This window comes from Hyla sarda, chromosome 8 (assembly GCF_029499605.1).
Source record: "Hyla sarda isolate aHylSar1 chromosome 8, aHylSar1.hap1, whole genome shotgun sequence".
Taxonomy (NCBI): domain Eukaryota; kingdom Metazoa; phylum Chordata; class Amphibia; order Anura; family Hylidae; genus Hyla; species Hyla sarda.
The window spans coordinates 67,112,813-67,127,231 of NC_079196.1; the positions used below are offsets into that span (position 1 = coordinate 67,112,813).

The window sequence follows — 14,419 nt, forward strand, 5'->3', positions numbered from 1 at the left end:
GTCTTTTTTTCCTTTTACCTCTTGTGAAAATAAAAAGTATGGGGCAATACCAGCATGTTAATGTAAATTTTTTAATTTTTTTTTACACTAACAGGCTGGTATAGACCCCAACTTTTCCTTTTCATAAGGGGTAAAAGGATAAAAAGCCCCCCAAAATTTGTAACCCAATTGCTTCCGAGTACAGAAATACCCCATATGTGGCCCTAAACCATTTCCTTGAAATACGACAGGGCTCCGAAGTGAGAGAGCACCATGCACATTTGAGGACTAAATTAGGGATTGCATAGGGGTGGACAAAGGTGTATTCTACGCCAGTGATTAACAAACAGGGTGCCTCCAGCTGTTGCTAAACTCCCATCATGGACAGTCAGTGGACAATCTCCAAACTGTAGCCCTCCAGCTGTTGCAAAACTACAAATCCCAGCATGCCCAAACAGCAAACAGCTGTCTGGGCATGCTGGGACTTGTAGTTTTGCAACATCTGGAGGGCTACAGTTTAGAGACTACTGTATAGTGGTCTCCAAACTGTAGCCCTCCAGATGTTGCTAGGCAACTCACCGACTTCTGTAGTCAGCAGGATCACTGCACGCTGCACCAGGGAGAGGATCGCCACCGATCGCCATCGACGCCAGTCACGCTACAGTTCACCTGTTCTGCCCTGACTACCGTGGGTGGGCAGAATGGGGGAAGCAAACTTTAACCCCCCGCTCCTGATCTGCTATTGGTCGGTCGCTTATGACCGACCAATAGCAGGGATAGGAGGGGTGGCACCCCTGCTACCTCACTCCTATCCCTTGTGACCCGGAATCGCCGGTCTGAATTGACCGGCGACTTGCGGCGATCACCGACATGGGGGGGTCTTAAGGACTCAGAATGCAAGGTGTATGCATACGCCCTGTGTCCTGAAAAGCTTAAAGTGGTACTCCGGGGGAATTTCTTTTTTTTATTTTTTATCAACTGGTGCTAGACAGTCAAACAGATTTGTGAATTACTTCTATTAAAAAATCTTAATCCTTCCAGAACTTATTAGCTGCTGTATAAATGAGACACTTTAAAAATGAGACACTTCAATCCAAATCAACATTTTCAAATGAAAGTTTTATTAACAGTCTGAAAAAGTGAAAAGATAATGTCCACAGGGGAACAACCAAGAAAAACTGATTTTCCTAGTGTCAAATTTTTTTGGGAAAAATTATAAAGGAAATGAGTGCATAGGTCAAACTATTTACACGCTCCTGATATTTACATGGTCTTGTGTATATGTGATATATTTATAAATTATCATCTACTATGAAAATCCCGTCATTCCACTGCATGGACCGTGTCTGGATTTATTTTCTAGTTTTCTAATTGTGGGTATTGAAATCTGAAGGTAAATATATTAAAGCCTTAATTTCTCCAGTGTTATTGAAGCCATGCCATTCTCCCTTCTTCTCTGCCATCTTGGAAGCCGCCACTGGTTACCATTGATCATAATGGATTTCCACGGTCAACAGATTCCGATTTCAGAGTTCTCTTTTACTTTCTTCATTGTTGTTTATTGATTTCAAATTTCTTTCTAAAATGATAAAAAGTGAAAATATTTGTCAAACATGAAAAGCAAGGATAGAGATTTACTAAGCAAGAGGCAGCTGAATGGTGCCAAAAATAGACTACATGGCTTGTGCCAAGTTTATTACAGTGAAACCTCTCCAAAAGACTGCCAGCAAGACCACCCCCTGTCCACACCAGATTTATTGTGATGGATTTTCAGTCCACCATACATCATGTATAGAGGCCATTTTCTTTGAGAAGACCACCGTTATAGAAGACCACTTTTCAGTTATCTTAGAAAGTCTTTCCAAAAAGGCTTCACTATACAGGTGTTTCAGATACTTTTTACAACTGCTTAAACAGTTTTGAAAAGTGACATGGTACTTCAAAACCTATAGAATGTAAGAAGAAAGTAAAAATAACTATTTGTATATTATTTGGAATGAGGGGTTCAAATCTTACCAGAGCAACATCTGCATGGATGTTGTATGTTCTCCCAGTGTTTACATGGGTTTCATCTAGTACTCCAATTTCCACCCACTCTTCAAATACATACTGAGGTAAAATTGTGAGCCCCAACGAGGATAGGTTTGATGTGATACTCTCTATATAGCGTTGCTGAATATGTCAATGCTACAGGTGAAACTAAAAAAATTTGAATATCGTGCAAATGCCCATTGCATTTCAGTAATGCAACTTAAAGGGGTACTCTGCTGCTCAGCGTTTGGAACAAACTGTTCCGAATGCTGGAGCCAGTGCCGGGAGCTCATATCCCCGCCCCTAATTACGTTAACCCCACCCCCTCAATGCAAGTCTATGGGAGGGGGTGTGACGGATGTCACGCCCCCGTCCCATAGACTTGCATTGAGGGGGCGGGGGCGTAACGTCATGAGGGGAGGGGCTATGACATCCTTGCACCGGCTCCAGCATTCGGAACAGTTTGTTCTAAACGCTGAGCATTGGAGTACCCCTTTAAAGGGAAATGTAGCATGAAGTGCTCCAAAATCTCCTGGTAGATGGATGCGTTGACCCTGGACATAATAAAGCACAGTGGACCAACACCAGCAGATGACATGGCTCCCCAAATCATAGTAATTGGGGGGGGGGGGGGCTTTGGGGTTTTCATGAGCTGTAAGCCATGATCATCACAATTATGACAAATCATGGCTTGAACTATCTTGCTTTGCATGTAATGATTCTCTCTCTTATATTAGTTTCACCTTTTAAGTTGCATTACTGAAAGAAATTAAATTTGCACGATATTCTATTTTTTCGAGTTTCACCTGTATATAAATGAAAAAAAAAAAAAAGGGACTGTATGAAAATATAAGGGGGCATAAAGAACAGATATGTGAGCAATGTGTAGGTTGCGATCTGTTCACATCATGCTCTGGCCCTTCGTTTGACATATATGCACGAAAAAATATATGGGAAGATTTATCAAGACCTGTGTAGAGGAAGAGTGGTGCAGTATCACATAGCAACCAATCAGATCGCTTCTTTCATTTTTTCAGAGGCCTCTTTATAAATTAAAGAAGCAATCTGATTGGTTGCTATGGGCAACTGCTCCAATCTTCCTCTATCTCCTCTATATAGGTATTGATAAATCTTCCCAATAGAGTGTATAAAGCATACAGAATCCTTTTTTTTTTTTACTGTTTATGGTATACTTTTGATATGTTTAGCTGTATACTGATGTATTCCGGCCTTACAGAGACTGAAAAAACACCATTAAGTAAATACTGCACAATGAATACCCTGGGAGCCTAAAGGGGTTATCAAGTTGTTAAAAATGTTCTTGAATAGGGGATAAGTGTCTAATCCCTGGGGGTTCAGCCACTGGGCACCCTGCATTCTCCAGAACGGGGCCCGACTCTTTCTGCTGGATCCTGACTACTCCTTTTGGCAGTAAGGCCTGCTAAGGCAGGACACCGCTGTGGGGAGAGTTGTGCCCCATAGTAATCATTACAGTAAGGCACTTATCTTATATTGATGCTCCAATGTGGCCCTATTCTATATAATTATATAGCCCACCCTTCCCTGATTGCAAATCCGTGTATGTGCCCAGACAGCTCCCTGTTCATAAGATAGCTTCTTATGGGGGAGCATGTAATGATGCACATCACTGGGCCTCCTCCATGGCACTACACTGCCCTCAAGCAAGGAGCGGAGACACATAGTAGTTGTCACTTTGCTTTCCATAGAAGACATATAGAATAGATAGAATTGTGAAGCTTTCCTGCAAATTGACAAGTAAATTGCAGACGGCTGTCTAGGCCAATTATTAGTCAGTGAATGGAATTTAGGACGTCTCTATTAAGTTGATAGTCAGCTCATAGGTTGACAAGGAAGCTATTGGGAATTTCAGCTGCTATTGTATTATAACCTTCTAAAGAGATCTATTCCATTATATTAGGAGTTGTAAGTAAGTTGAGGCCATGGCTAATTTAGCATATCCTAACGGCTGTGTGGGCAGCATCCACTGTGACTACACCCCTGAAACACACTACATTTTTCGTCTGAAAATAGCAGGAACATTTTTATCCTGTTCACTTCAAGGCTTTGCTTTTCCTGGAAAATTCTTTTTTTGTTTCACTTAATGTAACAACTTTAACATCTCATTTCACGTATTTAATGAAATTGAACAAATTAATTTCCAAATGATCCTATTTTCAGTAACCTAGGACTAAAAGCGGCAATGACATCACTGATTTTCCATCTTGGCCTTCGCATTGTTGGAGTAAAATATGTTTCCATTCGATTCAGCAGTGCACTGTAGTTTGCTCACAGAAGGTAAGAGGTAACTCGACTCCTTATCAATCATATCAATGTGTATTCTACGAGCTCTAATGGACTGCAGATGGCTTTTTGTCTCCTTGATAATTGCAACAGAGCACATTAGCCTCCAAGTATAAATGCCAGAGAGACTCTTTAGAGAGGTTTGCACTCTTCCAGACCAGCCTCGGAGCATTGATGGTTTCTCATTACAGTCTCTCTTTCTGCCTGAAGTCTATGATCTACATGTCTATGCAGACTAACTATAGAGCCATATGTCACTTTTATAAATCCATCGTACTAAAAGAAAATTATATCTCTAATACAGGTTTTATGACTGTGTGTCAGAATGGGAATAGGATTTATTGTTGTGTGTCACCAGTGTTTAATATCTTTACGCATCATCATACTACATTAATGTTCTTAAAGGGACGATTAATAATTGTCGTCATTAGAGACAAGAACTGATCACTACACATCTTCACCTATTAACAACGTCACTTGTAGCTCTCCTCTTTGACACCACTAAACAAGTGGTTTGGTATTATCACAGTGACATATGGTTCTAAACATGAAGCTCTTAACACCTAATGCCCCATAAGGTACCAAAACTTCACATAAAGCGGATCCTTTCCGTATCATAACATAAAAGTATATCATGGTGGTGCAGGTATACATAGCTCCTGTGGACGCACCATAATCTCTATTTATCGGAGAGGCTCCAACTTGAGAGCCCTAGTGGTCCATAGTCATTTTAATACGGCTAAAAAGGAAAAGGAAATGTGGTTGAGGAATCCGAACATAGGAACCTGCCCGTTTGGCCAATGTTCCTTTTGCATGTACGTGTCCCGACGGAAGGAATTTATCAATCCAACGTATGGGAAACTGTACAAATTGTTTGATTTTATCAACTGTAAGAGTTCAGGGATTGAATATGTTTGTGCATGTGCATGTCCAAAATTGTATGTGGGGAAAACCCTACAGTAATTCCGAAGACGTATATCAAAACATCTGAGTGGCATATTGACGGGTGCGGATACACTGATCGCCCGACATATTAGAGATGTACATGACAACGACTTGAAAAAACTGAAGTTCTGGGGCCTAACACAGATTAGACTAGGTCCAAGAGGTGGTAACCTGGACAAAATTCTGCTTAAAGAAGAGTCTAAATGGATTTTCCGGTTGAGAACATTAAACCCAATTATACAGCATTTATTTAATTACATGTCATTGAACCAGCCATACCTTATATCCACCATATTACATATTGATTTCCAATTGGTCAGGTGAGTGTCCCTTCCAGGTATTGGAGGGGACATAATGTGGCATATAGATAATGTGAATATATTTTAAATATAAGTTATTTTCCTGTATAATATCTGCAACTTTAGATTTATATTGGTATAACATGTGCACATACATACATCAGAGACTTTCCACTCTGTATATCTTCTAGAAAAGCAACTACTTAACCCCTTAAGGACTCAGCCCATTTTCCCCTTAGAGGAAAACTGTCACATGTTCACTCCCGCACTAACCACAGGTACTGAATATTCATCCCCCCTCCCTCCAGCTCTCCCTCTCCCCACCGCTCCTAATTGGTCTTCACTGCGCACGTGCCGCTTCCTGACATGCGCAGTGAAGACCAGTTAGGAGCGGCGGGGAGAGCCGGAAAGAGGGGGGATGCATATTCATAAGCAGGCGGCGCTGTGGATGGGCGGTGCTGACATCACAGTGCCACTAGGCTCCTGAAAACCCTGCCTGTGCCGGTTACATCCTAAAACTAAGATATCGGGTGAATGACTGGACGGATCTGGGAGGGGTAGGGATCATATGAATCTGCGTCCCCTGCACTATCCGTCAGTACCTGTGGTTAGTGCGGGCATGAACATGTGACAGTTTTTCTTTAAGGACTCAAAACAATTTAAGTTTTTTGCACTTTCGATTTTTCGCCCTCACCTTCTAAAAATCATAACGCGTTCAATTTTGCACCTACAGACGCATATAAGGGCTTGTTTTTTTTTTGCATCACCAATAGTACTTTGTAATGACATTACTTATTTTATAACAATCTGCGGAAAAAAAAAATTGTGGGGTAAAATGAAAAATAAAATTGCCATTTTGCTATTTTTAGGGCTTCTGTTTCTATGCAGTGCCCTTTTCGGTAAAAATGACACCTTATCTTTATTTTGTAGGTCCATATGGTTAAGGGGATACCCAATTTATGTAGGTTTTATTTATTTTACGTCTTAAAAAAAATTATAACTACATGCACCAAAATTAGTATGTTTATAACTGTCATCTTCTGACCCCTATAACCTTTTTTATTTTTCTGCATACAGGGCTATATGAGGGCTATTTTTTTTGCACCATGGCCTGTAGTTTTTATCTCTACCGTTTGTTTTGATAGTAATTTTTTTTATCGCTTTTTATTAATATTTTTATGGTATATGAAGTGACCAAAAATGCACAATTTTGGAATTTGGTATTCTTTTACGTGTACGCAATCAACCTTATATTTTAATAGTTCACGCAGCAATACCACATATGATTATTTTTTTTCTTTATTACATTATTTTATTTTAAAAAATGGGAAAAAGGGGGTGATTTAAACTTTTAATAGGGAAGGAGTTAATGAACTTTCATTAACTTTTATTTTTACACTTTTTTTTTTTTGAAGCCTCCACAGGGGCTATACCATGCAATCTTCTGATTGCATACACTGATCACTAGTATTCACTACTATGCCATAGCATAGCATTGATCAGGCATGGAGGCATGGAGCAGTAGATCGCCGATCGGACGACGGAGAGGCAGTTGAGGACCCTCTCGTCATCTGGTAAGCTGATCGGGACATTGTGATTTTGTCATGATAGTCCCAATCAGTTCCGCTGAGCTTTTGGGATTCTTTCCCTTTCCTTTTAGATGCCGCAATCAACTTTGATTGCGGTGTCTAAAGGGTTAATACCGTGCACCGGCCCGATCGGTGGTGTCTGGCATTAGCCGTGGGTCCTGGTTGCCCTTAGCAACTGTAGTATCCTTTGGATAGGGGGTAAGATGTCCAGGGGAGGAGTATCCCTTTAAGGGACAGTGGCTAACTCTTTACTCCCCTGCTTAAAATGTGTAACATTCTACTCTGTGCATAAGAGACTGCATTATAACTGGATTTGCACAGAACATTCAGTAAAGTTTCAAGATGCTTTCACATTATCCAGGTGTGTGGAATTCTCATTCCTGCACTTCACCCCTGAGGAACAACACATTTGACAAAAAGATTGTTGGGCTTACAAGGGACCCCCAGGTTGGCAAAAAAAAAGCTGCCATATCACATTACAATCCACATCCCTAAGGGACTACTACTCCCAGTTAGCCTGCAGTATGGTACTTGTCATCACCTTACCACAGTTGTCTGAGATACCACTCAGTTTAAAGAGATCTGTTTTGTTATTTACTTTTGTTTTTTTGTATATGCACTGCAAATACAATATACATATTAGTAAACATTATAATGTATACCCGTGACACTGAGTTATGTGAGGATTGTGCAAATCTTGGGTCCTGGTTTTCTGAAATATTGGACACAGTACTCGATGGTACAAATAAATGGGTGTGTTCAGGCATCAAAGGACTGAGTGTGGATGTGCATGTGGTGTAAAGTAGACCTGCTATTGGGCTAAAATGACTGTTAGGGCAGGTATTGACTATCGGGGGCATGTCAGTAAACTGGAGGTTAGAGTGGGCTTGTTCATCGATGAGTACAGGTGGGCTCAAGGGTAGATGGGACTTGTCCATTGAGTGGTCGGCTAGAGGTCTGGTTTAGGTTTGTTCACCATGGAAGAGTCAGTAGGGTGAGAAAAGAATGATGCAGGACCTGTGGAGAATCTGCACAGTGGGCCTCCTAGCATTCACCTGGACATTGCTAACCAGTAACTCTTTCTAAGGGTACCTGCACACATACAGGATCCTGCGCAGGATTTTATGCACAGGATTTGATGCACAGGATTTTCTGCAACAGATTACAATGTAAACTAAATGACTGAGCGCAGCTTCTAATCTGCAGTTCCAAATCCTGTGCATCAAATCTGCACTGGATCATGTATGTATTTTCGTACCCTGAAGCTTATATTTCAGACAGTGAGCTGACCTAGAGATTTGCTTCTGCTTGTAAGTGTCTGATCTTGGGGGGTCCAGCCCCCGTGATCTCTTGCCCGGCACTCCAATAATCCACATGCACAGAGCAATCTCAGCTCCATGCTGGATTACAGGTGACCACAGCTTGAAGCTGTGGCCGCCACACCCCCTCCATATATCTCTATGGAATACATGTGAACACTGTATCTCTGTCTCTGCCCTAGACATGAATGGAGGGGGTGTGACCACCACAGCCGCTCTGAAACCTAACACAGCTGACATACTGAACATAAATGTTCAGAACACCGGCGTGCCAGTCGGAGATCGCGGGGGTCCAGTGGTCCTTTGAATAGGGGATAAGATGTCTAGGACCAGGGTACCTCTTCAAACTAGGGTTCCAAAGTTGGCCTGAAGAAAATCCAAGTGGTGTGACATAGGGGGAGATTTATCAAAGGATTTAGACTGGTTTTTCCTGTCTAAATTTGTCGCACAGAAAGTCGCAGTCTAAATATGTGCGACTTTTCTGCGACTTTTGCTGTAGAGGATTTTTAGAACATGATGCATGCAAGTCTATTTTAGACTGAAATGCATTGAAAAATGCATTGGTGCTGAATTTATCAAGTGCGACTTTTGTGCGACAAGTCGCATCTGCCCAAAATACGCTGAAATGTCAGACCATGTTGGAGCAGGTCTAAATGCAGTTTAAGCTGTATACCCTGAAGTCTGAGCACAGAATTTATCAAGGGCTGTGAGACCTTTGATAAATTAGGAGCACAATAGACAGGAGACTACCACATACGCTGGTCTATAAGCATACCCAGAATAGACTAGATTAGTAAATCTCCCCCATAGCCTCCTAAAATTTCTTTTCATTTTGAATTTCCTTTCTGTCTGACCACAGTGCTCTCTGCTGACACCTCTGTCCATGTCAGGAACTATCCAGAGTAAAAGCAAATCCCCATAGCAAATCTACCCTGCTCCGGACAGTTCCTAAAATGTACAGAGGTGTCAGCAGAGAGCACTGTGGTCAGACAGAAAGGAAATTCAAAAAGAAAAGAACCTCCTATGGAGCATACATTAGCTGATAAGTACTGGATGCACATGTAATAGAAAGAAAAGAGGGGGAGACAGACAGGAGGCACAACCTGTGCCATTATTCTGATGGGAGTCAATGCCGTAGTGCAAGTGAAACAGTGCTCACCTGATGGTGTTGTACAACACCTTGCAGCGTGTATCACCCAATTGCAGGGTAAGATGCTGGGAGCTGCCAGAGGTGATCCCACGTCGGAGGTTGTCTCTGACCGGTGCTGGATGAGTAGAGTTTTCCCGTGGAAGCAGGAGAGAATATCCTCGTAGCGGCGCTCGCTCGGTGGTTGCTGGTAGTAGCCGGGAGAGGTATGTATAGTCTCAGTCGGCAAGAAGCGGAGCGGACAAGTAAAAAATAATAAACCAAAGATTTTATTAGAGGGACTACGCGTTACGAGGGGCAAGACCCCCTCTTCATCAGGTCCAATGACCCCATTTTTTACTTGTCCACTTCGCTTCTTGTCGACTGAGGCTATACATACCTCTCCTTGCTACTGCCAGCAACCACCGAGCGAGCGCCGCTACGAGGATCTTCTCTCCTGCTTCCACGGGAAAACTCTACTGATAAGTACTGGAAGGATTAATATTTTTAAATATAAGTAATTTACAAATCTGTTTAACTTTCTGGCACCAATTGATTTAAAAAAAAAATGTTTTTCAGTGTCGTACACCTTTAAGCCACACACTGCCTCATACCACAGTTTTAGCCTTACTTATATTATTTAAAATAGAAGCAATAGAAGTAACTTTTTGGCACCAGTTGATTTAAAAATGTTTAAAATGTTTTCCAGGGGAGTACCCCTTTAACTGCCTGTAAGGGATTTGTGAATACTGTAGTGTGTAGCAGAAAGGTTGGGTGCTCTGAGGATTTTGGGGGTGGCCTGGTTGGTTAAGCCCCATGGTATACTGGACTAGACAGTGTTACAGTAGGGGCTTGGTGGGAAAAGGCTCTTTGATAGAGCCAGGAATTGTAATGGCCCATTGTTTGCTTGCATTTAGCAGGGTGCATTATGAAGTTATACTGTGAGTTGTTTATCAGTTGTAGCATGTCCTTGTAAACTGTGTGGAGCTGGTACAGGCCCGGGCCCTGGTGATTACAACATCAGAGAGAGTCAATATGACCGGTGTTTTAAAAAGAACGCTCCAGTTCTGTTCTGAAATACCAGTAGTACAAAATTCTGCATAATATTTTTCAGTGGAGTACGCCGTTAAGCCACACAGTCCCTCATACAACAGTTTTAGCCTTACTTCTATTATTTTAAATAGAAGTAATTTACAAAATCTGTTTCACTTTCTGACACATGATGAGACGTTAGGAACCGCAGTAGATCTGCACCTAGGTTCTCTATTACTGGTGGTGCTCAGCACAACTAGCAGTAGCAAATCTCATGGAAAGGAAATGTAAAGACGGCACTCGCCAACAGCTGAACAAATCTATTGTATTCTGGATAACAGTGCACAAACCAACAAAGCACCGAGTAACACATGTTCTGAAATATCTAGCGCCACCTAGGATGAATGGTAACCATCAAGCTCCTGTGCCTTATATGAGATTTGTTGCTATAAAATATTTTATCATATGATATAAAAAGTAAAGAATCTTCTATTATACCAATATGGTCAGATTTTTTTTTTTATCAGGGACATTGGCATTTTTTTTTTTATAAAGGACATTGGCATTTGTTTTAAAAAATCAAACGGCCCCCCTCAACATGTTTCGCTACCAAGAAGTAGCTTTGTCAAGAGGCAAGCGGGCCCGCTTGCCTCTTGACAAAGCTACTTCTTGGTAGCGAAACATGTTGAGGGGGGCCGTTTGATTTTTTAAAACAAATGCCAATATCCTTTATCCATCACCTAAGCGGGTGCACTGCAGGCACCTAGCATCTCTGTGTGATATGAATATTAATTAAGACCGGCTGGTCTAATCACTCTTGTACTTACACACTGAAATAAGAATAATTAGGTTAGGTCTCCCAATAATGCAAAAAAAACTGAATTGACTAGAAGGGAACCTCTAAAACATAGCTTTTAATGTGCACATCTAAAAATTTACAAAAGTAGTATCAAAAAGTAGAAAAATAAACAATAGAAAAATAGTAATATATATATTATAAGGCCGCCATCAGTGTCCTGCCATATAGGTGTATCTAAGCAGAGCGCATCATCTCTCCAGTAGTAAGGCTAAGTTACTGTTACGTAGCCACTAACACCTCACATATAATCACAGGAGAGACAGCCCGCTATGCAGATAACACATGCAAAACATAATTCGCAACACAATAACCAATCCTGAACAATACTATCACATAATATATTGCATAATAGGCCACTTGTAGTGCTAGTATCTAGCTATTGAAGATAATATCCTAAATAGGATTCCAGTACTCTGTTCCAAAGGATAAATGAACCAAGATGTCTAGTACACCAATGTATGCGGACTATAGATAACAAGTCCGCTGTTCACACTTAGCGCAACCTCCAATCAGGTAACTATCTTTCGACTAGAATACACAGCAGTACTGCTGAGATAAATTCAAAGTGATAGCTGTCCACTAAATCATGCACTCCAAGATATCCGGTTCAGTGCGGTATTAAATTATCCTCGCAGGGAAAATGGTTATTGTCGCGGACGTGCGGTTGCGGTTGCGCGAAGTGTGAACAGCGGACTCGTTATCTATAGTCCGCATACATTGGTGGACTAGACATCTTGGTTCATTTATCCTTTGGAACAGAGTACTGGAATCCTATTTAGGATATTATCTTCAATAGCTAGATACTAGCACTACAAGTGGCCTATTATGCAATATATTATGTGATAGTATTGTTCAGGATTGGTTATTGTGTTGCGAATTATGTTTTGCATGTGTTATCTGCATAGCGGGCTGTCTCTCCTGTGATTATATGTGAGGTGTTAGTGGCTACGTAACAGTAACTTAGCCTTACTACTGGAGAGATGATGCGCTCTGCTTAGATACACCTATATGGCAGGACACTGATGGCGGCCTTATAATATATATATTACTATTTTTCTGTTGTTTATTTTTCTACTTTTTGATACTACTTTTATACATTTTTAGATGTGCACATTAAAAGCTATGTTTTAGAGGTTCCCTTCTAGTCAATTCAGTTTTTTTTCTAATCACTCTTGTATCAAGCAGGATCATTTGGCAATTTGGTATTTAAAAAAAAAAAAAAATTTGTGCAAATTTATTAATAAAGATTGCACTTTTATCGCCATTAGGGTAATGGTAAATAAGGGTTTATTGGGTTTACCTAAGAGTAACCTATAAGTTAGTGGTCAAATTCCACCCTCTATACACCAGTCTCTCATAGAGCTAAAATGTCGGATTAGCGGATTATAGCAATACATAGCGGTTTATAAAGACTTAATTATTTTATACCATTCTGTATATGTTTTAACACCTCCCCACAAGGGCCCTGTGAAAGGAGGTTGTTATTAATGTTATCTTTTTGCTACCTTTTTGCAATTATTTTATAAATAAATGTTTTCACCATCAAAGTGAAGCACAGTTCTTTCTAATATTTGGTTATCATCATGTACCATTTTATGGTATTAGTCTAGAGGCTTATGGTACCCTCTTTTTTCCTTTTTATAGTTATTTAATCGGTACTTGTTTGGGTGTAACTACCTTCCATATAGCCTCGACTAATTTATTCGTGAGCTGCACAATACAAAAACTTATTTTTGATATACATCTTAGATTTAGTCTGGCCTTGGCCAGAAAAGTGAAAACACCTGTCCTGCAGCTCTTTCACCTTCAAATGGAGTTTGTCTACATCTGCAACATTCCAGCACTGATCCAGTACATCTCTATCCGGCCTAACGTGTCCTGTTACAGAGGTACAAGAGGTAGAGATAGCTTGCTAAGATAAATAGGACGTAAAGCTAATGAAGAGTTTCAGTCACAAGTCAAGTATATTTAATTCAGCTAAGTCTCATCCCAAGTCTAGTGAAGAACAAGCTGGGCTACATTATATAGGGAACAAATATGACAAAGGGTAGACACATACCCTTACATACACGAGGGAGAAAGAAGTCTAAATTCCAGAAGAACTACAAGTCTCAGGACAACCAAAGCCTAAATCTGCAAATTACTTCTGGACTGGGACAAGTAACAATTTACTAATTGCTCTTGTACTACAAACTATATATTGCATCTGTATTAAAATTTAAGTAGTTTTTTTTTTTTATAAACCCTAGTTTTAGAGGTGTTATTATCCAGGCCCTTGTGTACAGAAGACAGATCATCTAATACACAACCCTACATTTGGCATCAGAAACGTAACAGTCATCCATCCCACCATACCACAAATGCATAATAATGTCACAGTACAGAGATAATGCACACAGTGACAACGCTTGTGTCAATAGTACACAAGCATAATGATCACAAACGCATGCTTTTGCTTGCAGACACAATGGGGGTAGGGGGGTAGGGGGGTAGGGGTATTTATTATTATTAGCACTATTAGCAATGTGGTTTTTCCAGTTCCTCAGCAACATTTATTATGTTGTGCACGTCTTTTGGATAGTGCAAAAATAGCTGAAAAGCTCACACGTATTCCTACACCACGTGGTATTTGACAAATAATTTATGTGTAAGTGATACATTTAGCGCATCAACCAGTGAATCTATTGACCATGCCCCATGGAAGTAAACAAGAAAAATGAAGTGCAGACAACATTAAAGGGGTACTCACTCCGCCCCTAAACATCTTATCCCCCTATCTGATCACAGGGGTCCTGCCGCTGGGGACCAACGTGATCTCGGCTGTGGCACCCCAGACATCTGGTGCACAGAGCAAACTTCGCTCCATGCTGGATGACTGGCGATGCGGGGCGGAGGCTCGTGATGTCACAGTCATGCCC

General features: G+C 40.8%; 1 protein-coding gene across 3 annotated transcripts in view; it reads right to left on the reverse strand.

Moving 5' to 3' along the window:
* Positions 1 to 1,085: 1,085 nt before the first annotated feature.
* The window catches only part of PDE1A (phosphodiesterase 1A), a 421,223-nt gene continuing 407,889 nt past the window's right edge, over positions 1,086 to 14,419 (reverse strand). For all 3 annotated transcript variants that reach the window (XM_056533525.1, XM_056533526.1, XM_056533527.1), the window contains exon 14: positions 1,086 to 1,558. In XM_056533525.1, coding sequence (XP_056389500.1) covers positions 1,506 to 1,558 — 53 coding nt within the window. In that variant the 3' untranslated portion in view covers positions 1,086 to 1,505. The remainder of the gene's footprint in view (positions 1,559 to 14,419) is intronic.